The 25295-nt window shown below is 43.1% G+C and overlaps 1 protein-coding gene across 9 annotated transcripts in view; it reads right to left on the reverse strand.

Annotated features, from left to right (window-relative positions):
• SEPTIN6 (septin 6) overlaps positions 1–25295 on the reverse strand; it is a 51461-nt gene that overhangs the window by 6161 nt on the left and 20005 nt on the right. For 5 of the 9 annotated variants that reach the window (XM_088664490.1, XM_088664489.1, XM_035113797.3 and 2 more), the window contains exons 3-9: positions 15866–16061; positions 14850–15036; positions 14305–14466; positions 11376–11472; positions 8337–8505; positions 6484–6616; positions 4749–4939 (exon numbers count right to left, since the gene is read on the reverse strand). In XM_088664490.1, coding sequence (XP_088520616.1) covers positions 4749–4939; positions 6484–6616; positions 8337–8505; positions 11376–11472; positions 14305–14466; positions 14850–15036; positions 15866–16032 — 1106 coding nt within the window. In that variant the 5' untranslated portion in view covers positions 16033–16061. Of the gene's footprint in view, positions 1–1369; positions 1776–3644; positions 3691–4748; positions 4940–6483; positions 6617–8336; positions 8506–11375; positions 11473–14304; positions 14467–14849; positions 15037–15865; positions 16062–25295 lie in introns of those variants that run through there. The other 4 variants (XM_060270391.2, XM_088664488.1, XM_060270390.2 and 1 more) reach the window with 3 other exon arrangements.

The raw sequence follows: 25295 nt of genomic DNA on the forward strand, positions 1-25295 counted from the left end.
AGCTTCCTCACTTGTGCATTTAAGGAAGACAACCTGCTCTTTTTGGTGTTGAAGGTGACACATATAAAGTCACATCTACACTATCAACTTACATCAGTTGCATACCACCTAATCCAAAATTGCTTTCCCCTCCAAATACCTCTATTCCATATAGAACTATGCTTTCAAGGATTGGGGAAGGGGCGGGGGAGAATGAATGTTAAGCCAGACCATAATTTTTCCTCAGTATTCTTATGCTATATTTTTCTGCTTCATTAGCTCATATTATATTTCTTTAAACTAGACAGATTTTCTTACTATATTTCATCATTATCTGAACCCTTTGAACTCTCACTTGAAAAATGTAACTCTCCCCACCAAATTAAAGTGAAATACATGTAAAAGACTGCAGGCTCTGAAAAAAACAAATCAGATTTCCTTTTCCCAAAGGGTGAAACTTCTAAACAAAACCTTCCAATATAAAAATAAAACTTTCAATAATTTTTAGTAAAAACAAAGGATAATTTTTAAAAAATTGAATATATGGTTCTTTTCAACTTTTGGGAAGGAAAAATACTTACTATTTTCCAAACTAATCATAGAGCATGAGAAGAAGTCACATTTCTACAAAGCGAAATACAGTACTTAAATTTAATCAGATTTAAGGGGATAGTCCTGCAATTCCAGATTTGAAGCAAGCTTTACTGAAATGACAGGGTTGCCAGTGAACAGGTTTAGGATATGGCCTGACTTCGTATAAAGGGCCTCCCATGTCCCTAGAGAGAAAGTTGTGGGAATTCTGTTCAGATAAAATAATTCTATCCAAACCATACTTACTAAGAAGCTGAGTTCCACTGAATTCAGCAGGACGTCTTAGTATAAACATGTTATAAAGGTAAAGGTAAAGGTAAAGGGACCCCTGAACATAAGGTCCAGTCGTGACCGACCCTGGGGTTGCGGCACTCATCTCACAGCTTCCGGGTCATGTGGCCAGCATGACTAAGCCGCTTCTGGCGAACCAGAGCAGCACACGGAAACACCGTTTACCTTCCCACTGTAGTGGTACCTATTTATCTTCTTGCACTTTGACGTGCTTATAGGATCAGTCTATTTACCTGGCCTAGTTCTTGATGTGAACAACAGGCTCAGGACAGAACCTTGAAGCACCCCGCGGATCACATTTTTCCAGGATGATGATGAACTCTTTGGGTTCCGTCAGTCAACCCGTTTAAAGTCATGAGATACTGATTAAAATGTATAGTGCAGATGGGGGGGGGTGTCACATCCCTGAGGCTTTTTTTTTTCATTAGGCCTTTGTGACAAGTTCTGCAAACTGTCAAAATGCAGCTAAAAAGGTGGGGTGTGGGAGAAGGAATCTTTTGCACACAACTATTTATTTATTTATTTATTTTGCCTTTCTTAGAGAGTCTGCAACAGGGCTCAGGCATTGCAGAACAAGTAGTAAGTGAACATGCTTCTCTATCATGCACAAACACGCATCAATGCATTAATGAGGTGCCGACAAAGAACGTCTTAGGACATGGTCCTGCAAGCTTCTGACTAAGAAAAGCACTCAGAGCCTTTCTTATCAGCTCCACAGAAGTGAGTGCCGAAGAGTTCTTCACCAAAACAGCCTATTTTTTGTGTTTAGGAAAAAAGCAAAACAAAAGCAAAAAGGGGTGTGTGTGCAATGGGGAGGAGATGGGCAGGTAGCCACAGAAATGCACTGCATATTAATTCAAAATGTGGGGCGGTCGTTTCTGGAGCAAAAGAATAGGATCTACAGGAAACCTGAACTGAAAATGAAAAAAAAAAAAGGAAAAGGATTAATGTTTCTCTGGATTAAAAGGAAGTTAATAAAATATATATGGTTGTAACAGGGGTGGGCAACATACTTTGGCCACAATGGAAACAAATGAGACATAGAGGTTGTTTGCATAGATGTTACATGCAATTTGCTCATCATTACATCAACATGGTGAATTTCAATGATTTCTATATCAGTTGTGATACTTCTGTTCTGAAACTGAACATGAATAATCTCAACAAGATTGTTTGTATGTTAAATAATTGTCTTTGGAAATAAAGAAACAGCTTCAATAACAGGCAGAGATCAACATAAAAGAATGAATTTGGGCCAGTATTTAACTGCCTGGTTCCTGAGCCATTGAGCTCATAAATATTGACATCACATTGTCAAGTGGACTAGACATTTAAAACTGATGGTTAAATCTGGGGTTCCAAATATGCTAGCAAAATATATGCAACACCAAAGAATCTGGGTGCCCACATTTATGTACCCTGTGGCTGTGTGCTGCCCACCCCAGTCCCTCATTTGCAGAAGGGAGGGGGGAAACACACACATTAACATGGTTTTTAATTTTACTTAAACATGCTTGAAGACACAGTAGCATGAATGCAGCCTTTCAGTTTTCAGCCAATTGCAGTGGGGTTGTTCACTTAGATGCAAATTGTTTATGCTCTGGCAAAAATGAGGAAGCCACACAAGGCTTTTCAGGCCAAATCAATACTGGAAAGTGTTTTGAGAATCGTTGAACAGGATTTTTCGCTATTGCACTTGGCAAGGACAAATGCTCCCATTCAGAAAGGGCATGTTTGCAAATTGTCTTGGGAACAAAAAAGAAAGAAAGAAGAAGGCCTATTTGAGCCACTGACCAGCACGCCACAGTCTTGCATATGGCAGCCTGCCAAAAACAATCCAGAGCTAACAAGAACACACAATGTTTACTCCTGCTACTCTCCAGCCCCTAGATATGTTCTCAGGCCCCATATAAAACACTCCTATTGTTTGAGCTTATTTTTTCAAGTCTTGAAGAGCAAACCATTGTTTTCCCATCTCACCACTTGCGTGGTGTTCTGCATGCTTATTGTTCAGGAGAAAGCACATTTAACCCAGAATAATTCCCATTCAAATTACATACCAGGCCCAGACAGGGGAAACAAAACAAACAGCAGCACGAAGGTAGCTTAGATTCAAACAAGATGCCATACTGAACACGGGCACTGTTAAAGAGTCCATGCTTCCTTGCTAGCAGATTGGCTGGCGGCAGGGTAAATTATTGTGGGACCCTAATGTTGACCTGTACCCACCAACTAGTTGTGTTTTTTTAACGGGGTCGCAACTGTGAAGCGGAGCTAGAGGGGAAAAGGCAGGAAATGCTGGCTCCACTGATTGCTATATGGGCAATAGGCTTATTAATCCTTTCCAATGTGAAAAAGAGGCATGTTGAAATCCCCACCGTCACCACACCACTGCACCTTAGGCTATGAAGAAGTCAAGCCAAGACAAAAAAATGTGTAAGTAACAGGAGTACATATAAAAACTTAAAAGACAGGTTTTGTGGCTGGTTCATGCTGGACAGGAGGGGGTTAAAGAGCCCTTTGCTTCTTGGAAAAAAGTGGCAGTGGCACATTATTATTATTATTATTATTATTATTATTATTATTATTATTGGTATTTAAATTTGTATATTGCCCTTCATCAGAAGATCTGAGGGCAGTTCACATAACTGGAGAGTGTGTATGTACAGGGATTGCTGGATAGACTAGAGGCCAAACTGCTGATTCAGAATACACTGTGTCTGTTTGCACAAAGTGCCCATTCGGATCCCACTGCAATGGCTATTTCATTTAGTCAAGCTTACCAGCACAACGTGCCCCCATGCACCATGCAGCAAACGGCAGGGTTAACTGTAAAAATAGCATACAAATGGCAACTAAGGAAGATGAAGGCAACTGAGTGCACCAAAAACGAAAATGAAAGTGGGGTGGTAGTGATCTGATCTTGATTTTACACTCTGGATTTTCTTTTTTTAAAAAAAACCTGACATAAAAGCAACTTGCAGGGCTTGTTCAAGGTCTACATGTGTAAACTGCTCCAAATTTAAGATAGGACAACTTGAGCAATGTTCAAATTACGGGGAGGAATGGTCCTTCTTAACTTCTGGCACCATTTAGAATACTAAGGGGATAGATTTTACCAGGCAGGGATGGAGACTCTGTGGCCCTCCAGATGTTGCTGGACTCTTAACTTCCATCAGTCCTGGTCAGCATGGCCAATGGTAAAGGAATGATGTGTACTGTAATCTATCAATATCTGGAGGGCCACAGGTCCCCTCCTCATTTTTAAAGGTTCCCTACCTTTGTCCTAGTAATTCAAGCACTGGGATGGAGCAACGTACCTAAGCCTAAAGTACTGAAGTTGAAGGCTAGATGCTGAACGGAGAAGTCCCTCTATGTCTGTGATGAAAGCCCCATATGCCTGCCATTGGTGATGACGAGCGGCAACCAGTTCGATTTGATACAGAAGTGAATATGCCAAAAAGGTTAGGATCCCTGCCAGTGGGTTGAGCTGATTAAGATGTAGACACTGCTGTCCCATGGAACAATTAGAATGTGGCCTCTGTACAGCAGTCAGCATATAAAAAAAACAACTTGTTGTCAGGAGATTCCTGAATGCTAGCGCAGGCCTAGACTTGTGCTACAGGAATAGGTTTTCCTGATAGGCCTTCCACTTGTCTAGCTTTTGCCAGCATGAAATCAAGGTGGGCCAAAGACTTGTGGGGCAGGGGAAACAATTTTAGTGACAACTGTTTGAGGTAGAACATTGTAGTCTCCCACCATACTGTCCCAAGCCCTTGCCTGTTCTCAAGCCAGGGTCTGAGCAAAGGGCTTACAAAAGCCAAGGCGAGGGCAGTGGTGGGAGAAAATGATGAGGCAAAATGCCACCCAACTGAAAACCAACTTACTTCTTCCTCTCCTTGTCCCTTTTCAGAGTTTGCGAGCCTCCTGCCTGCTGAGCCTGAGACTGGAGTAATTCGGCTGCCGTCTTCCTCTGCTTAAATGCGTTGACTTCATCATCCAGGGATTTCTTCTTGTCCTCCACTTTCTTCTTTTCATCCTGGTGCAGCTTCTTCAGCCGGTCAAATTTCTCATGCAACTAGAATGGAAACCCAGGGTAAAAATATGCATGAGTGCAAAAACAAGGCACTGGGGGGGGGGTAGATGCTTGGCGTAAGAGATTTCAAAGTTATGCTGCAGGGAGCCTTCAGGTTCCTCACAAACCTACCATGGGGATCCTCAAAAAGGAAATCAGTGATGATATGCAATTGTCCCTGAAAGACAGCTTGCCCACTGATACTGCTTTCCCTACAGAATGCAAAGCCACAATGGAGTGCTGAGGGTGTTTCTAGGATATACTCTGCACAAGACAACCACAAGACCTAGTAATTCTGCAACCACTGCTATTCATGAAGAGGCTGTACACCCAAGAATATGCTCCCAAATCCAACGCACTTCTTGCAGGAGTTTGGAGAAGCAAGTCAGTGCCTATGTTCACACATTGCAGTAAGCTGTGGGATCTTTTGGGTCTGGTGGATCATATCATTATCTGGCCCCACCCCTGCAGGCCAACTTAGGCAGGTGGGTGTAAGGAAAACCCACCAATCAGCTGACAGGTGCATAGTCCTGCCCACCTGTTAAAGTCCCTTTTGGACCAAGCTGTGACCCATAGTGGGCCAAATTTGGTCCACAAGGCAGAGCACTTCTGTCGCAACCATGGCTTGCTTACTGTGCATAAGTGAAGTCATGCCTGTTTTGCTGTTCTCAGCTCATACCGAGAGGAAACAAATTGCAAACCCTAACTTAGTTACATCTGAACTAGGAATCATGGTTTGTTTCATCCCCAGCCAACCACAATCTATAGCTGAGGATTGTTCTTAGATTACAGACTGTGATTTCTTGGGAGCAAAATCACATACCACATGATCACAAGTTCAAACAAAATGCTATGCCAGAGACCATGGTATGTTTCTTCCCAGTACAAGCCAGGAAAAGCAAAGCGGGTGGACAATGAGAAAAGGGTTTTGTAGCAAGATCTAGAGGAAAATCAAGAGAAGATGCATGTAGTACCGGTATTATGGGAATGTGAGAGGGTGAGCAAATAGCCCTGCTTTCTAAATCAAAAGTTATTCAACCCATTGAATACCTATTTCTTCCTATTGCTGCCACTGATATAGTGTTGATTTTTTCATTTGCTTACTCTCTGCCCCCCTTCCCCGCACAAACTAAATTAGACATAACTGAAGACACAACATATTTATAGTGGAGGGTGGTCTTCCAGGAGTCTGCTGCCAGGTGCTTGCCTGGGAGACTCCCAAAACACTGGTTACATGGATAAGTTTTCAGCTGTTAACTTTAAAAAACACAAGCTTGCCCTGGTGTAGAAGTGAACCAACAAATGTGAGATGATAAAATAGTGCTAGTTTTATTACACCAATAACAAAAATGTGATTGATATAGAATACATTTTATATTAATTTTGTTTGATTTGTATATTTTATAATAAAAAGAAGAAAAAATTAGCACTAGTTAGCCTTGATTAATCTGCAGAAATAAACCTCCCTCGTTACAGTTAACTTGAACAACACACACAGTTTAAGCCAAAAATAAGAGAACACAGTCAATAAAAGTTATCATGTTAACCTCTTTTTCAGCCTCTTTCAATTCCGCTTCTTTCTCCTTAACTCTCTGCACAAACATTTGCCGCATTTCCTCCTCCTTTTTCTGCAGCTCTCCCAGGAACTCATTCCTTTTGGCCTCATAGGTTTCTTGTAAACTAAGGTGACAGGATGGAGGATGAGGAGATAAAAGAAACATTTCAGAGAGATATAGAACAGGGAGAGTCAAAGGATCAAATTTTGTTTGCCACTCACGCAACCAGAAACCTACTAATGCCATGAGAGTCTACAAATATACACTGCTGTTATAATGCTGAACTGTGTGAAACAGGACCTCAAATCTCAAAATTCCATGTCTTAGGTTTTTGTTAAAATTAAATGCTGCATGTTTTTAGACTTCAAGGTTGAAAATGTGGAACTTTAAAAACCTTTGGTAAACTGAGGCTGGTAAGTTTCTTTTCACTGTAACAAACCTCCTTGGGACAAGAATGAAATAATATTTCAATAATCAAATTCCCTCTGAGGAAATTTAAAATTCTGTGTTCAGAAAGGAAGGTTAAGTAACTCTCTTGTCTATTTGCTGTGCACAATTTATTATCATTCAATTGTTTGCAGCTTCAAATTATTTTAAGGTGTTTTTAAGATCGAGAGATGGAAGAGATTTCGAGGACGTGGAGAGATCAGAAACCATGCAAGGAATGGCACATGGCACTGAAGCTTTTTTTCTACACATTGTCCATATATCAAACACTTCACTAAAGCCATGAGGACTAGAAACTAAATTTTCAAAAAATACAACACGAGTTTGAAAGTCAAAATTTGGTACAGGACATGTGTTCCAGACACACACTACTAGACCCAAAATTCAGTGTTCCTCACTGTGTTCCATGGCCAATTAACAAAGTGTTGGCACTGTTAATTTCATATTTTCTAAGTGGACAAGTGTTCCTTTCAAGTCATGTCTCTCCAATGCCTAGTAGTAATATTCTGGTGAAATACAGGCGTCCCCCCACTCACGCGGGGGTTACGTTCCCAGATGTTGTGCGTATATGTGAAATAGTGTAAAGTGGGGGGGGGTTGCTGTTGAGAGAGGCTGGGAAGCCGCGTTCTCTCTCAGCAAATCCCATCCATCACACCCACCTTCCCTGGGTAGCAATGTGCCCTTGCACATGCATTGTGTGACCTGCCTGCCTCCAGTGACCAGAAGATTGAGCTGAAGGTCAGTGGGTTCAAAGGGCCATTGGCTGGGTGGCTCCTAGTGCCCCGTGCCACTGCAGGGCCTCTTGGCACTCTCGCTGTTAAGCAGGGCCTTCTCAAGCACGTCGGGCGCCCTGGCGCCGTGGTGCGGAGATCGCAGGCAGCACGGTTTCAGCACGGCTCCACCGCACGGCGCCCCCCTACCGGGCCGGCGCCCTGGCACCCCGTGCCACCCAGACTGCCCCTAGAGCTGTTAGGTCTTGGAAGCTGCTGGAGCTAGTTTGTTTTTATTTATTTCTCTACCATCCCCCACCCAAGAAATAATGTTGCTGCTTTCTTCTGGGGCAGCAGCAATTGGAGGGCAGAGGGTCTCTCAGATCCTGCCCAAGGAACAAAACTGATAAAGGAGAACAAGCAAAGGGATGGGCAGGTTGGGTAGAGAGTGATGGCTCTGCAGGCCAAGGAAGAAGAAAGTCAAGGAGGGTGAATGAGTGGGGGCAATGAGACACTCTGAGCAGCCACGCAAGCTGTCCCCCCTCCCCACACTCTCCAGCTCTGTCCTGCTCTTTTCACACTGTTTTGGAACCATTTCCTGGTTCAATTTATTTATTTCGCCTATGCAGCGCATAAACGCAGTCGCACACGAGTGGAATGGCCGTAAGTGGGGGGATGCCTGTATACCTGAATGGCTTGCTGTCTGGATCAGTGTCCTTAAATCCCATTTCCTCCAGTTTACATCGCCGGTACAACTCGTAATGGCGCGTGTGTGTCTGTTCACGGAGATCCTCCATGTTGACACGGATCAACATCTCTCTTAGCTTCACAAAGTCACAGTGCGCTTCGTTTTCCACTGTTCATGGTAAAAAGAGGAAGGGCCACTTGAATGCAGGCGGCTCTAAGCATGTGTTACACAGAGTCCTCCATAGTTAAGGAAACAAGAAGTTTTAACCTCCCCTTGAGGGGAAAAAAGAACTGGTACAGTGAAAGCTACATAGTGCTTTTTTTAAATTAAAAAAGCAAACCAGGAACTTGGATAAAACATGGAAAGGTGGCAAAAGTTGGACGATAGAAGAACAGGGAGGAAATGGTATATAATGGCTGTAATATTTCAAAACATTCTTAGACATAAAGAAATTATTACTCCAGAAAAGTCTACCCACCCACAGTAGAATCATAGAATCATAGAGTTGGAAGAGACCACAAGGGCCATCCAGTCCAACCCCCTGCCAAGCAGGAAACATCATCAAAGCATTCTTGATATATGCCTGTCAAGCCTCTGCTTAAAGACCTCCAAAGAAGGAGACTCCACCACACTTCTTGGCAGCAAATTCCACTGTCGAACAGCTCTTACTGTCAGGAAGTTCTTCCTAATGTTTAGGTGGAATCTTCTTTCTTGTAGTTTGAATCCATTGCTCCGTGTCCGCTTCTCTGGAGCAGCAGAAAACAACCTTTCACCCTCCTCTATATGACATCCTTTTATATATTTGAACATGGCTATCATATCACCCCTTAACCTTCTCTTGTCCAGGCTAAACATACCCAGCTCCCTAAGCCGTTCCTCATAAGGCATTGTTTCCAGGCCTTTGACCATTTTGGTTGCCCTCCCCTGGACACGTTCCAGCTTGTCAGTATCCTTCTTGAACTGTGGTGCCCAGAACTGGACACAGTACTCCAGGTGAGGTCTGACCAGAGCAGAATATAGTGGTACTATTACTTCCCTTGATCTAGACGCTATATTCCTATTGATGCAGCCCATGATTGCATTGGCTTTTTTAGATGCTGCATCACACTGTTGACTCATGTCAAGTTTGTGGTCTACCAGGACTCCTAGATCCTTTTCACATGTACTGCTCTCAAGCTAGGTGTCACCCATCCTGTATTTGTGCCTTTCTTTTTTTTTTTTTGCCCAAGTGTAGTACTTTACATTTCTCCTTGTTAAAATTCATCTTGTTTGCTTTGGCCCAGTTGTCTAATCTGTTAAGGTCATAAACCCCAGAAAAGTGTTCTCTCTCAGTACAGCTCTTACTGGCACTTATTTTCAGCAGTATTTACTATGGATGTTCTCCATAGCATCACCCACATTAGTTGTATGTACCCTGTAAGACAGCTAGATGGATTTAGCTTAAGGTAAGTACAACTGAAACAATGGCAATGACTAGGTGGCTGCTAGTACATCATCAGAAAATGAGAAGAGGGAGCAGATATGTATTGATAATTTATATGTGCAGATTTGGAAAGAATTGCTATAATTCAAATAGAAATACATCTCACAGCAACCTAGTGACCTGTGTCTGCTAACTACTGGTGAGCAACTTCAAGGTCCCTCCTGCTCATCTTTCTTATAGCTATTTATCTTTAAACTGAGGGCTGCTAAGCAGCTCCCACTGCTACCTAGCAACGGCTCCCAAATATTTGGGAAACCAAGGATGAACCAGAACCACGTCAGGAGAGGATGTCTTCTTGGCTAAGACTGGTGCTACAGTCGCTCTACTCTGTTATTCAGCCAAAGGCAAAAAGAGAAGCCTGGCTTCCCAGTTTCGCACTGTGCTTGGCCAATCATGCTGCCACCCAATCACAGGGGTTAATGGTGTAGAAGTGCTATGTATAAGTCCTTGTAGTTTACTAGATGTTGAAGCTCTGGCCTGGAGTAATTTCTCACCATTGCCAGATGTGTAGGGCCTGGCTGTGGCAGCCATGCTTAGGGAAACCATTGTTAGTTAGGGAAAGGCATACTCTAACATGCTAGGCCCGACCCCTCTAGTGAAACGTATTTCCAGGGTTAGCCACAGAAATAAAGGTTGAAGTGACATGCCACAACACTTTATTTCCATCTAATACTGAACTGGTTTTCCACACCATCTTCCAATGGAAATAATAAACCATTTTCACCCACAGGGTTGCCATGGGGATTAAGCAATGCTATTTTGTTCCCACACAGAATTGCGGGCCAATGGGTGCTTTCATTTTTTTTTTATGGGAAAGTACAGCTGGCTGTCAGTCATCTATTCATATAGGCATTCATGCAGTACACATAAAAACACTTCAATCTTTTCCATTTGCGTATTTCGAACCTTTTCCTATCTCTGTGGAGTGAGGCTTAGATAACATAGCAGGGGATAAGGGCCTGTACGTAGCATTGTGGGGAATTACCCACCAGAAGTTCAAGAAACATTGCATCTCTTTTGTGAGGCCAGAATCCAGAAGAGAGGCCAAGAGAAAACAAAGCATTCACTTGATCAGGATTTTCCCATTTACTGTATTCCATACTCGAGTATTGAGGTGTAGCTGACAAGCAATCTGGGAACCTAGCAAGAAAATGGCTGGACTACAAACAAAGGGCTCTGGGGTTCAGGGCCGTCTCAAGCAGGTCGGGCGCCCTGGCGCTGAGGCGCAGAGATCGCTCTGGCGCCCCTGCCCTCGCAGTGCGCAGCACAGCTTCCGCACAGCTTTGCCGCGCAGTGGCCCCGCACCGCTGGCCCCGCACCGCCGGGACTGCTGGGGTTTTCTATATTCATTTTAAAACAAACAGAATTTTACTGGCAGGAGGGGCTACCTGTCTGCCTCGTGAACATCATCCCACCAACTACAATTCTGGCTGGACCTGTTTTTCCCCAGATGTCTCTCATTCCTGCTACTTTTACTTAGGTTCATTGTTCTGCACACATCAATAGCAACTCAGGTCTGGGTAAAAACATCACCACAGCCAGAGCCATCACTTACCCTGCACCGTCCCCCAGGGATACTGCCGGGCCTTCATCATTTTGTTCCCTATCTTGATTTCTTCTGTGCTGCCAATCACGGCAAAAGGTAAGTGGGCCTAAAACGAAAGCAATTTGAACAATAATCATAAGGAACACTGCATACATTTTTCTTTCTTTTTTTCTTTTTTCAATTTTCTTTTAGAACTTGTAAAGATGGTTTCATTGCTTTTAGAGTTTGTTGAAATGATTTTGTTGGGGTTTTTCCACCCGACCCCTGAACTTCTGGATGGTGGTTGTTTTAAATCTTGTACTCCTTTCAGGTAAATGTGTTAAATAACATGGGTGGTATTCCAGGCTAGCCCTACTCAAGAGTAAACCCACTGAAGTTAGTGGGAATGACTAGCTTAGGTTCACCTTTAGAATTCATTCATTTTTTCCCCCTTCAAAATATAGTCCGGCCCACCACATTGTCTGAGGGACGGTGGACCAGCTCGTGGCTGAAAAAGGTTGCTGATCCCTGCTCTAGCCCTAAGCTCCAGCCCTTCATCCAGTATGACTGGATTTAAAGTTCTCGCTAGTGCTGCTTCTTACTGGGGCAGGTGGCTCTCTCCCAGAAGAACCTGACAGGTCAAAAGCAGCACTGCACCTTCTGCACTCAAATTCGTGACTGGTTAGATACCAGAAATCCTGCCATTTGTCCTTTCCAGCTGCAGGTTTTGATACAGCAAGGCTGGCAACATCAGCCCAGACACACTCAGGAACAACGGACCTTTCCATGTATGGCAAGATTTGCATTAAACAAAAACAACCCTGAATGTGTTGTAGACGACCTTTTCGTTCTTTCATTTCAAAACCATCCTTACACACAAGCGGATCACGCGATAGATATTTACACACAAGCAGATCACAATTCTAGGTTTGGAAAAGGAAAAAGCGCCAAGCACAGGAACAGCATGGCTCCCCAGCCATAAGAAACACACGCCTCCACCCTACAGGAAATGAATGGGAAATGCTATTTCTTGCACCACTGCACAGCAAGAGCCAAGGATGGCTGCCAGAAAAAGAAACACATTTCGAAAAGCAGCAGGGGTGGTAGGGGAGATAAGGTTGTGTTAGAGACTGAAAAAGTGATCCCCTGAGAAAATATCTACAAGGCTGGGTTTTGTGCATAGCTACACACTTGCTGAATGCAACTGTGGCAATAATACTACAGCTACACATAGCTATTATAATAAAAATTTGTTTCTGTGTTATTTTGGTGAGACTCAGCATAATGTGTGTGGGCAGGGCTGCAGAGGGTGCTCAGGTGGGCAGCTCAGGTGGGGTAAGAGCAGTTCCGCCGCCCCCTGCAAGAGTTGGGTTCAGCCCCCCCCCTTCCAACTGGCTTGCAAATGAGAGCTGCAATCTCAAGTCAACTAAAATCAGTGGTAGCAGAGAGAGACATGCAGGCACCAACTCTCACCCACTCCAGCAATAAATGGGGTGGGGGCTTCCCTTTGCCAACCAAAAGCATTGTGAGGGGAGAGTGAAATGGGCTAATTTGAAGAACTAAATGCAGGAGATAATGTGTCAGCTTCTAACTGGCATACTAATTCCAAAAGAATGTGAATTTTCACAGGTCCCTGACTTGTAATTTTTATTTCAGACATGCAGATCCAAGTCATCAATGTGCTACTCAGCATGTTTCGTGGTTGATGTGTCAGGCCTCAGCTCAACACACCTCTCACCAGATAGCAGGGGTCCCCAAACTAAGGCCTGGGGGCCGGATGCGGCCCAATCGCCTTCTAAATCTGGCCCGTGGATGGTTCGGGAATCAGCATGTTTTTACATGAGTAGAATGTGTCCTTTTATTTAAAATGCATCTCTGGGTTATTTTTGGGCCTGCCTGGTGTTTTTGCATGAATAGAATGTGTCCTTTTATTTAAAAAGCATCTCTGGGTTATTTGTGGGGCATAGGAATTTTTTTTCAAAATATAGTCCAGCCCCCCCCCCCCAAGGTCTGAGGGACAGCCCACGGCTGAAAAAGTTTGCTGATCCGTGGTTCCCCAAACTTGGGTCTCCAGCTGTTTTTGGACTACAATTCCCATCATCCGTGACCACTGGTCCTACTAGCTAGAGATGATGGGAGTTGTAGTCCAAAAGCAGCTGGAGACCCAAGTTTGGGGAAAGCCTGTACCAGGGTTATACTTATGTGTGGACTACATACTATCTATGGAATAGGATATACAGTACAGAACTCTAGTGTTGTCAGGGTGGTTTTGGTTTTTTGTATAAGAAGGTAGCAAGCTGCTAGTCCCTATGGCTTAAAGGGTGCCAAAGTGGTTTTGGATAAGCCTAACAGTGAAGAAGGAGCATTTCTTCCATCCAGCACCTTAGCAAAAAAACCCTGATATGCTCTCAGCTGCAGGGCAAGTTCTTTTTAACTAAGATATCTTGTGGCTGAACTTTGCTGGACTCCCTGCACTCCATTCCACCAAGGTTCATCTGATTGAGGCAATGGCCATGTTCACACATGCCCCAAATCCTGATTCAATATACCAGGGTATGTACTTCAATTTTGGGTTTAATGTTGCATGAGAATACAGCTGGTGATTATGAAAGTAAAGCCAACAAATCTCTCACACTGCAGTCAATAAAAATGTTCTGCCCACCAGGTTATTTCAGCTGGTGAGAGATTTGCTTTTCACTATCACATCACTCTTGGCTGAGACAATATGGGTGCACTTTCATAAAATACACCCCACACTCTATATGTAAAAATAACAACAGCATTTATATTTATATTGGGCCTTTTGAACATTCAAAGTACTTAGTGTACATCATCAAGGAAATCATAACAACAGCCCTATAAAATGGCAGGCTGGTATTTTTACGCCTGTTTTGCAAATGTAAGAGACAGAAGGAAATTTGCCCAGAATAAACTATAGCAGCTGGCATTATTGCCTTACATTCATAGTCCCGTTTATCTCTGCCACGGACTCGTCGTCTGTAGGGAACTGATAGATCTGCACCCCGTTGCTGACAAGCTCACTTGTGATCTTAATCTTGAATTTCGTCAGCTCGCTTTTGGAAATTGCGTCGGATTTGGCGATAATAGGAATGATATTTACCTGTAGAGAAACAAAAAGGGGGCTTTGAATGTTTAACATTGCCCTAAGTTTCTCATTGAACATATGAAACGATCTTGCACTGAACAACCTTATACTTAGCCCATTAATGTCCACTCTGAAAATAAATAGCTCTCAATGGTCTCAGGTAGGGAGACGATTTTTGCATTACCTGTTGCCTGATCTTTCTTAACTGGTGATGGCAGGGATTGAACCTGGGACCTTCAGCATGCAGAGCACCTAGTCTGCCACTGAGCTTTGGCCCATCCCCAAAGTATAGGAAACAATGTGGTAGATGTGAAAGAGAAGGAAGCAATTTGTAGTTCAGCCGAGATGAGTATAATGACCAATGACATTTCGCCTCTGGGTGTCAACCTGACTCCTACCTTGCTATCGAGCTTCTTCATTGTTACCAAATCCAGGGATTTCAAAGAGTGGCCTGTGGGGGCAATGAAGTACAAGCAGGCATGGATGCGGGAGTCATGGTAGTTATGTAGCACCCGCCTGATCTTCAGTTCCTCTTGCAGGTAAGATTCAAACTGGGCATCAATGAATTCCACAATAGATTTATAGCTTTATAAAAAAGAAAGAGGGAGAAAGTATGGAACATGTTGTAATATGTGAAATTGTCCAATGCTTCAATCATTAAAGAAGCAAAAGTCTCTTCCTAATTTATGTAATCACATGGACCACACAAAGCCTTTCATGAAAAGCAATGTCTTCCCCTCGAAGCCATCCTTGAGTCAACCAGGGCCATTCTGATGAGCAAACACATCTCCAGAGAGTCAATTCAGACAATACAATGGTGGTCAACTTGCAAAGTAAAGCGAAGCGAAGCAAAGCAAAGCAAAGCAAAGCAATCATGCTCATAACACTACTATTACTACTACAGGGTGAGTCTTTTAAAAGAGGCCCCGTGGAACATGTGTACTCTGTATCCATGGGGTCTCTTTTAAAGGACTCACCCTGTAATAATGGTCTGCTCCATCTGAGCAATGTAGAACCACAAAAAAAAACATAATGGAAGAAGATCGCAATTGTGCATTTTGCAAGCTGGAAAAAGTTGGTGACTTTGGGGCAGTTCATAGACATGAAACTGTATCATACAAACAGACAGACTGGTTCGTTTAGCCCAGCGTTCACTAACCTGGCGTCCATGCTGGTTGGGGCTGATGGGAGCTATAGTCCAAAACATCTGGAGAGAACCAGGTTGGTGAAGCCTGATCTGGCCAACTTGCCTGATATAACACAGCTTCCTAGATCTTTCGCCAAATTGGCTACTAACGTATATTAATGTATATTCAGAGCTGACAATCATTGACTGTTAAGACAGGCAATAAAGTGGGAGGACGGGGACACAACAACCTGATTTCCATTTAATCAAGAACAAGCTTTTGCTTACCTGTCCTCTTTGTTAATCTGATCTCCAAAGCCCACTGTGCTAACAATGGTCAATTTCAGATGGACATTGCTTTCCTGGAGATCGTAAGTACTGGATTTCAGCTGAACTCCTGGCTGCGAATGAGAGGCTGGCTCACCTTCAAACTTAGTATTGAAAAGGGTATCCATCAACGTTGATTTCCCAAGTCCTGTTTCTCCTTTGGGGACAGGGGGGGGGGAGGAAAATGTTTTACAAGACATTAAAAATACATAGTGCCTCATTTGGGGCCTGTAGCTGGTTAAGCAAGTTAAACATTACACAACAGAGTCAGAACAGTGCTGATTAAAATAGTTTATTTTTGTCTTATGTATTTAGAACCCTACTTTCCCATTGTCTGTATTCAAAGCAATTAACAAACAACAATTAAAAATCATCATCCAACAAATCAAAGAACCATAAAATCCACTGGAAAGCAGCAGAAAACATAAATCCTCAAACAGCTCAAACAGTGAAGCACACACACAGAGCTTTTCAAAAGAAATCAGACTAGGGGTAGGAGATAAAGGAATAATTTGGTCAGGGTTGTTTCCCAAAAATATAAAGATAAAAATAAAGTACAATAAAAAGACAGTATACATTAATTTTAAAAGATTCTGGAAAGAATGATATTATTATTATTATTATTATTATTATTATTATTATTATTATTATTATTATTATGTTAGTCCAGCATGTTTCAGCTCAGGGGAGCCTTCTTCAGAGTTGTAAATCACTGGTTGTTTTATCTACGGCTCAAAGACCATCCATCCTACAGGCAGAATATCTCTGCCTGGAAGGACAAAAATATTTTCACAGCCCAGTTAAAACCCGTAAGAGAAAGGGCCAACTATGTCTAAGAAAGATTCAATTGAAGTAATATGACACCCATTTATATAATGTGTGATATTCGCCCACCAACTGCTCATTTGTCTTTTTAGACAGGCATCATTCTCTTTACTGAGGTAAATTATCCTCAATATGTAATTGTTTAACACTGCCTACACATGTGAAATATCTTCTTCTTTTTTTAACATTATGCCTTCCTTTACAGCAGGGGTCAGCAACCTTTTTCAGCCGTCCACCATCCCTCAGACCATGTGGTGAGCCAGACTTTTTTTGGGGGGGGTGAATGAATTCCTATGACCCACAAATAATCCAGAGATGCAATTTAAATAAAAGCACACATTCTACTCATGTAGAAACACCAGGCAGACCCCACAAATAACCCAGAGATGCATTTTAAATAAAAGGACACATTCTCATGTAAAAACACACTGATTCCTAGATCGGATTGAGAAGGCGATTGGGCCACATCTGGCCCCTAGGCCTTAGGTTGCCCACCCCTGCTTTACAGCAATTTCATCAAACAGGATATTTTATAGCTCATCTCACATGGATATAACTTGTTTAGTATTTCTCTTGATATTCAAAATTTAATTTAAACATTAGTAATAAAAGTGAGAGAGGGCCATCTGATCAGAGTTGGAGCAGTAGAACAATCCAATTAAAAAGCTGATAATTTAGAGCTGATGCTTCAAGAGTATGGTTTTTTTAAAAAGTCTTGCTGTATATTTTCTCATCCTTTTGCAGGTGCTTTTTTAAAAAAAATATGATTTGGATCTGCAAAAGTGTATCTAAGCATCATTTGTAGCAGCAATCTAAATGTGTGGATAATGCTCTCCATCAAAATCTAGCAACATCAACCAAGTACAATATTACAATTCACTGCTGATCTGTCTCCAGCCTTTCTTTCTTTTTAGTACAGTAGTACATTAATGCACTGACACACATTTCCTGCATCACAGACCAGGAAAGCATTTGCCCTCAGGGGATGGGGGAAGGCAGGGAAATCTAAGCCATTACAAGAGAAAATGCCTTTTAGTCCATTAAAAAAAATCCATCCACTTTCAGCATGCAGATCTTTTTTTTTTTTTGAAGGAGAGCGAATTCCCAGATTCCCAGCTTTCACTTTAAAAAAACAACCAATACGTTTTTAGCATTTGTATAACCTGACATAACAGGCAAAACGTTCAGACCCTGTTCTTCTCATTTGCTTGTGTGTGATAAACCAGCCCACTCCCTTCTTTCAGTGATTTAATTTGCTTGCCCCTTGGTAAAATTATTGCAGATGCCTGTGGTCGTGCACCTCTTTAGTTTTGGGTTACCACTGCAGTGTGAGTACTGCCTCAAAATCACTACCTTGGAGCCAAATGTCATGTTGCCGTGGTAACCTAGATAGTATCAGGTAGGGCAGGATGGGGAACTGTTTTTCAGGCAAAGGCCACATTCCCTCAAAGGGGGGGGAGATCTGTTGAGGGCTGTATGCTGGGGGTGGTGTGGCTGAAGAATGGTGAACCTGGTTCAGCATTACCTCAGGTAGTTGAGGACGATTCTCAGAACATTATTGAACATTATCGGTGTGGCTGAAGGCCTTGGAGCCAGAACCAAAAGTAAACAGGACATCCACTTTTCTCACTTTCTGCCACCCCATTTTCTCTCTTGACACTTCCTTCCACCCGTTTCCCCCACCCTCCTGAAACTAGGCTGCAGGACTCATGTAGACCTGAGGCTGTAGGTTTCCAAGTCACAAGTTAGTCCACTGAGCTACTCCAAAGGAGGTATGATCGTGGTGAGAGGAAAGCAGCAATGTGTCCTGTGCAAGGCCCATACAATATGGTGCTTCCATAAATTGCCATGGCAACATGATCACATGTACGAACTGGGGCCAAGTTCTTTACCACACAAGATCCACCCCACTGAAAAGTGGAGCTCATCCTGACATAATTACCAGTGCTCACCACATGATGGCATGTTCAGTTCATCATGGTGAACCTGGCTCACCATTATTACCTCAGGTAGTTGAGGATGATTCTCAGGACATTATCGAAACTATAAAACTTGCATTGTTTTTGTACTACTTTTGACAGCCATGGCTTTACACAACACATTCTGAGAATCATACGTTCAATAATGGGCACTGATAATTCTCTGTTAAGAGATCCCTATAGTCTAGCACGCTGGCAGTTCCTAGGGCAAAGCAAGTGAGCATCCAACCAAAATTTGCCCCTCTTACCACCTAAAGCAAGAGTGCAGAACCAATGGGCACTACGTACGGGCCCTCCCAATTTAGGTCTGCGATAAAAGACTTGGCTGTCCCACCCCTAGCTCATCTTTGTTGCCAGCATCCAGTATTCTGAGGTATACTGCATGCTCCCAATTTTGAGACAATGTGGCTGTAAAGACAGCATTTGCGAGTAGTATCTGTATGAAGTGCAATGGAAGATGTCTACCGTCTTCCTCTGCGAACATGGATGAGAAAGCTTTCTGCCCAAATGCTAGGTCACTGTATTTCCCAGTCTGCGGTAACAATTCTGGGTGAGACAGGACATTGACCCAGCAATTTAAATGGCTTTCCTGCTCTCTATCTGAGCAAAGCGTTTTTCTTCCTGTAAAAGCACCTTGCATTAAAGGACCAGAGACTGCCAATTATTATCCATTTGGAGGCATATGGTACGGCAATTATCTAACTACAACCATGGCTGAAGCAGTCTCCAAGTAGTGTCAGGGGACCACCAGGGGTCAGCAGAGAGCCGGAGCACCAGAGCCTAGCATCTGGCAACTTCCCCAGGAAGGTGGGACTGGGGCCAGGAGGAAATGCAGACCCTGGGGGATGCTGAGAGGGCTAGGTTCCCAGAGAGGGGACTGTGGGGGGTGGACCAAGGTGCTCTTGAAGGGGAGGTTCCAGAAGATACAGCACCAGTCCTTCAGCTGCGCAGTGGGTGCTCCACCAGCGCCCTCACCCCAATTGAGGAGGGGGGAAAGAGGAGGGAGCAATGGAGGAGGTTTAGGGTGCCCAGGGGGCTGTGTTGGCAGAAGTCATGACGGGAGGTGCTTCTGGATTCTGAATCAGAATAGTACAGTCATGCTTTTTGATGCTCTGTCTTGTACATATGTATATAATAAAACCCTGTAAAAACCAAGCACAGGGTTTGGAGCTGCTTACTCGTTAGGAAGCAACCAGCACCGCTACAAGTAGTGATGGCAGAAAAGGAGAAGGGTGCTGCCAGGGCATTTAAAATACACTGGGTCAAGGAAACCTTTGCAGGCCTGTCCCCCTACCCCCATATCAAAATATGTTTACTTTCAGAGGTAAATATTTCATGGCCCACAGCACATGATTAGTCCAGACCAAAGTACCATCATTTGATGAGGAACAACATGGGAGATACTTTCTGGAATGGAAGACTAGACTAAATTTCTAAAACGCATGCAGGGCCTCCAGATACAAATCCAGGCTTGTCAATAACCAGCTTACCTGACCACTGACCCAGCATTGGTAATGTGTAAGTGGCTAAGAGACTGGACCTAGTTCAAATGTTACCCCTTCAGTTCATATATTCAGTTGAAAGCCATCCAATGAATGGTAATCAAGCATTGCACATGGATGTGTAAACCATTCCCAGGAAGCTGTTCTTCCTAATGTCTGTGAAAATGCTAGCTGTAGTTTCCACACCCTCACCAATGAGCGCACTGTGTGTGGTCAAAGGCACTATCCTTTTCATGACTGCATATGCTTCGGGGCTAATGCCCCGGGTTAACCCCAAATTGGGCCTCTCTACAGTGCTGGGAACACAACAGCGGCATAGATGGCATGGATGCCTGCCATCAGTCTCAGGAGAGATACCGTGTGCCTGACTATTCCAATCCTAAATTAGAATCTCTTTCTGCCTTTTAAAGAAAAATATCAGCTGGCTCAGACATCCTTTCCCACCAACTATAGTGAACCTTGTCTCTTTGGGCCAGATTTAATTCAGGGATATATCTAGCTATAAATAAGTATTTTTATTGTTTTAAGAGAACACCCCACGCTGTGCTAAAAAAACACACACCCCGTCATCACTAAAGGCCATTAAAAACATAGTTTTAATTAAAACTGGCATCATGTGAATGGGGGGGGGCACACGAACAGCAAAAATTTAGGCTACAAGAAATGAAGCAAAACACGATTCCTATGCACTGCTTAGAATTGCTAATGATTAAGCCCTATTGAAACACCTCAAATAATAAATCTTTAAAACATTTCAGGGAAACAGATACAGTAATTGGACATTCCATAAAGAGTCTGAAGTTATGATCACAGCACTAAGAATTGATGCACTACAGGTGGATGACATCTGTGCAAATATGGAAAGAGGCAACATCCCACCATCCAGTGTGACAATTGGACTAGACCAGTCTTTCTCAACCTGGCACTCTTTGGGATGTTTTGAACCACAATTCCCATCAGCTTCAGGACCATATGGCTGGGCTGGCTAGGCTGAAAGGAGATGTGGTCCAAAATATCCTAAAGGGCACCAGGTTGGAGAAAGATGATGGTTTGTTCTTTTTGGCCCCAGCGGAGGGGGGGGTATGTACAGACTGGAACCATAGTATGTGGGGTGGGATTTGACTACACCCCTGTGCTGTTTTCATGCTGAAATTCCTCTCCCCAAAACTAACCACACTTAAATGGTGCCAACTGCAGGGAATGATACCTGCAGGGCAAAGAGCAGCAGGAAAATGGCACAGAAGGCAGGAGAAAGCCGCCAATACAGTGCCTTGTGTCTTCTTGCACACTGTTCTCATGAAAGTGAAGCACTTTGCATTTTCAATATTCTTAAATGCTTAGCTCTGGAGCATACAGTGGCTAAAAAGCTGCCCTTTTCCACTCTACGGTGATTCTAGGACACTGTACGCAGGGACCCCGCTTCAGAAATAGTAACGAGTCTTCGGCCCCTTGCAACCCCATACTGCTACACTACTGAGAGCCATTGCTTCTTTGTCCTAATGTACATTGGTGCAACTAAAGCAGTGGGGCAAAATCTGAGCTAATTTGTCTGCAAAGAGCTTCACTAAATGCCATTTTAAGACTGAAATAGACTGCAGTCTGGGCTTCCATCTCATCTCCTACCAGCCTTCCTACCCAGAACTCCACCCTGTCACTTCCTTTTCTTTCTTTTTAGCCTTTAACAATTGAGCATGAGAAAGAGTTTTCTGGAATTCACAAACCAGTTCTCTATATTTTCCTTTTTTTCAGACAGCTCTAATAAAGATATTGGGTGCTACTGCCTTACCTGAGTTATTGCCAAGAAACAGTAACAGATATTTAATGAGCTACAGATTTCCTGGAACAGAACCTCCACCACCACCCCAAAAAGGGCCCTCATCAGAAGGAGGTGCAGACTGCATCACATCTCTGGGAGGAAAGTGTATGGATTTATTGCTTTTGAATTCAAGAGTTTCCTGGAATGGGACATTACAGACCAATCTCAACTCTCAATGAGACTCCATCCTGGAGCTGTGCCCAGGCAGCGCTTCCTGACAGAGAGGTCATTGAGTATTGAACATGCAATCTTTCACAGCTTGCCAAGGCTAGGAAGTCTTTGCCAGACCCAACTTTTAAAAGAAGAGGGACAGAGCTCTGTGTGTGTAACAGACCATGAGTTCCGATGATCAAGCAGAAAGCATCTAATTCCTGCATTCTTAAAACATTTTTATACAGAAAAATAGCATCTAACTACCCCATTGGCATGATCTGGAGTAGCCAAGTTGGGTAAAGACTGAATACAGTATATCCATTAACTGAGGTCACACATCGTCATATATATCATCGAAACAAAAGCAATTTGGTAAAGTGGCCTGTACAAAAATTCGGTTTTTAAAGAGCACATAGTCTGATGCAGCCATGGTAAGAGTTTGGAGGTCTTTAAGCAGAGGCTTGACAGGCATATGTCAAGAACGCTTTGATGGTGTTTCCTGCTTGGCAGGGGGTTGGACTGGATGGCCCTTGTGGTCTCTTCCAACTCTATAATTCTATGATTCTATGGTTAGGCTGAGAGAGATGGTCTATCTCAATGTTATATTCATGGCAGAGTTGGAATCTGAACTCTGATCAGTCTTAACCTTGCACTTTAACTACGACACCACAAGAGCTTTCAAAAAGTCATTATACGGCCTTAGGCCAGCCTCCATCACTCTCCCTGACCTGTCTCCCTTCTGCAATATAGGTATAATAAACATTGCCCAACATTTCAGGGTTGCAGCAGTAAGGCTTTTCAACACTGTAGTGCCAAATAAATGCTAAGGTATTCATATTAGTAATACGCTGAGGTATGTGGTTTCCTCCTGCTTATAGATGACTCGTAAGATCAGGTTAGTGCTTTGAGAGCCATGACAGTTCCTCACTGCTTTTAATATGAAGTATCAGAATGGACAACCTAGTATTTACTAAAACCCCCCCCCCCGGGGGGGGGGACGGACGGACACCACTGTTAGCCTGTAACAGAATTCCAGGCTAATGGGAAAGTGGGTTGCTCTCCTGTCCACCGAAAGTAATAGCTGAAGCGCAGCTGTCAACTCCCTTCAGATTTCTTTCCAACTAAACAGGGCAGACAGCACATTAAAAACTGCACAAGGCAGTCAAATTTTTATGTGCATAATTCACTCAACAGGAAGGCAGTGAGTCTCGTTTACCAAAACTCTTTTACCGTTGCCATATGACCTGGAATGCTGAACCTTAGTTAGTGCTAACCATAGTTTGTTGCTTTAACCCTGGTTAAGATCACAAATGGACAATGAAACCAAGGTTTAGTTTAGTGAACGAAGCCCTGCCCTGGAGGATGTGTACAGAAAGACACCAGCAAGACCAGTCACCTTATAAACAGAAAGGATGGAGAGGCAGGGTAACAGGAGAACCAGCCCTATCAATGTTGGCACTCTCCTTGTGGAATGCTCTCCCCAGGTATGCTCACCTAGCACCATCATTACATATCTTTAGGTACCAGCAAAAATATTCCTCTTCCACCAGGCCTTTGACTTTTAACTACCTATAGACTTTTTGCATGGGTGAGATGTAGTTGTTTTTAAATATATATAATTGTACCGGTATTTTAGATTTTTCTAAAATGCTGGTTTTAATGTATGAATGTGTTTGTTTTTTGCTTAAAATACTATAAATTGCTTTGAGCTGCCATGGCAAAAAGAGCAAGTAATACATTTAATAAACAAACAAACAAACAATTTAACCAGGGTATGTTCAGTGCCGATGAAATACTTAACCCCCAATCTTAGTTTGCAAACCTTCTACAAGTCATAGTATCACAGCCTAGTTGGCAACCAATATCTAAACAGAAGTAAAGTGTTCAGAGGCAATGCCTAACCTTTTTTTTTATTAATGTACCAAGCCTCAGAGAACACTCTGCTTTCTGCCGAACTCTACATTTTCTGCATTTCCTATCAAGTACAGAGATATTTTTCTGCTACGAAATCTAGAAAGCAGCTACTTTAAGCTCTCTGATATGATTTCAAAGTCTTTTGTTTGTAATGTAATTGGAACAAAATGTAATCAAAAGAGCATCCAATGGGGTTCAGAAGGGAGGAGGGAAATGCAGAAGAGAAAGAATTTACATTTCTCCAATTTCCATCAAAGGTGACTAGCAGCTTCCCAAAATAAAGCTTGCTTAAATGCTTTTTTTTTTGGTACCACTTTCAATAGCTTCACTATACATTGCTTGTTTTCATAGTGGAAGCTATCAATAATAATCAACTAAATTTCAACTGCTTCACCATAATAGGTCCTGAAGAAGAATCTGTAGGGTATCAGTGAAGGGCAGTAGCTCAGTAGTAGAGCACCTGCTTTGCATGCGGAAGGTCCCATGCTTAATCCCCAGCACCTTCAGGTAGGAAAACCTTGTCTGAAACCTTAGAAAGCCAATTGTCAGGCAGTGCAGACAACAGCAAGCTGGGTGGTTTGACTCAGCGCAAGGCAACTCTCAGCTCCCAAAGCTGACAGAGATTGTGCTGCACTGTTTTCCAGCAGTCAAGAGAGAGAACTGGAATGTGCCCAGGAAAGTGCCTTATACTAAGTCAGGCAATTGGTCTATCAAGCTCAATACTATCCTCACTGACAGGCAGTGTCTCTCCAGCATTTCAGGCAGGAGACCTTCCCAGTCCTAACTCAATATGCAAGGGGCTGAACCTGGGACCTGCATGTAAAGCAGGTGTCCTAGGACTTCCCTGAAAAGATTAATGGTGTGAATTCATGCCCCTTAGCTAATTGGGTTTCCAATCTAAGCATGCTACTGGTGTCCAGCTGCTGGCTTTAGAACAAGGATGGGGGCACTTATGGCTCTTCAGATATTGTTGGGAGTATAAATCTGAAGCTCTCTTTCACTATCAAGGAGTGATGAAGTACATATCATTGATCTTAGTGCTGTGGGACCTCAGTGCTTTGATGGAGATCTCTGCTCCTGATGTCATATGGCATCAGGTGTATGACCACTGGCCATGCTGGCTAGAGCTGATGGGAGTTAGTGTCCAGTAGCATCTATCACACACCCCCACAGGTTCACCATCCCTGATCTAGAAGTTCTGG

Source organism: Zootoca vivipara, chromosome Z2, assembly GCF_965207765.1.
Source record: "Zootoca vivipara chromosome Z2, rZooViv2.hap1.1, whole genome shotgun sequence".
In the NCBI taxonomy this organism is placed as follows: domain Eukaryota; kingdom Metazoa; phylum Chordata; class Lepidosauria; order Squamata; family Lacertidae; genus Zootoca; species Zootoca vivipara.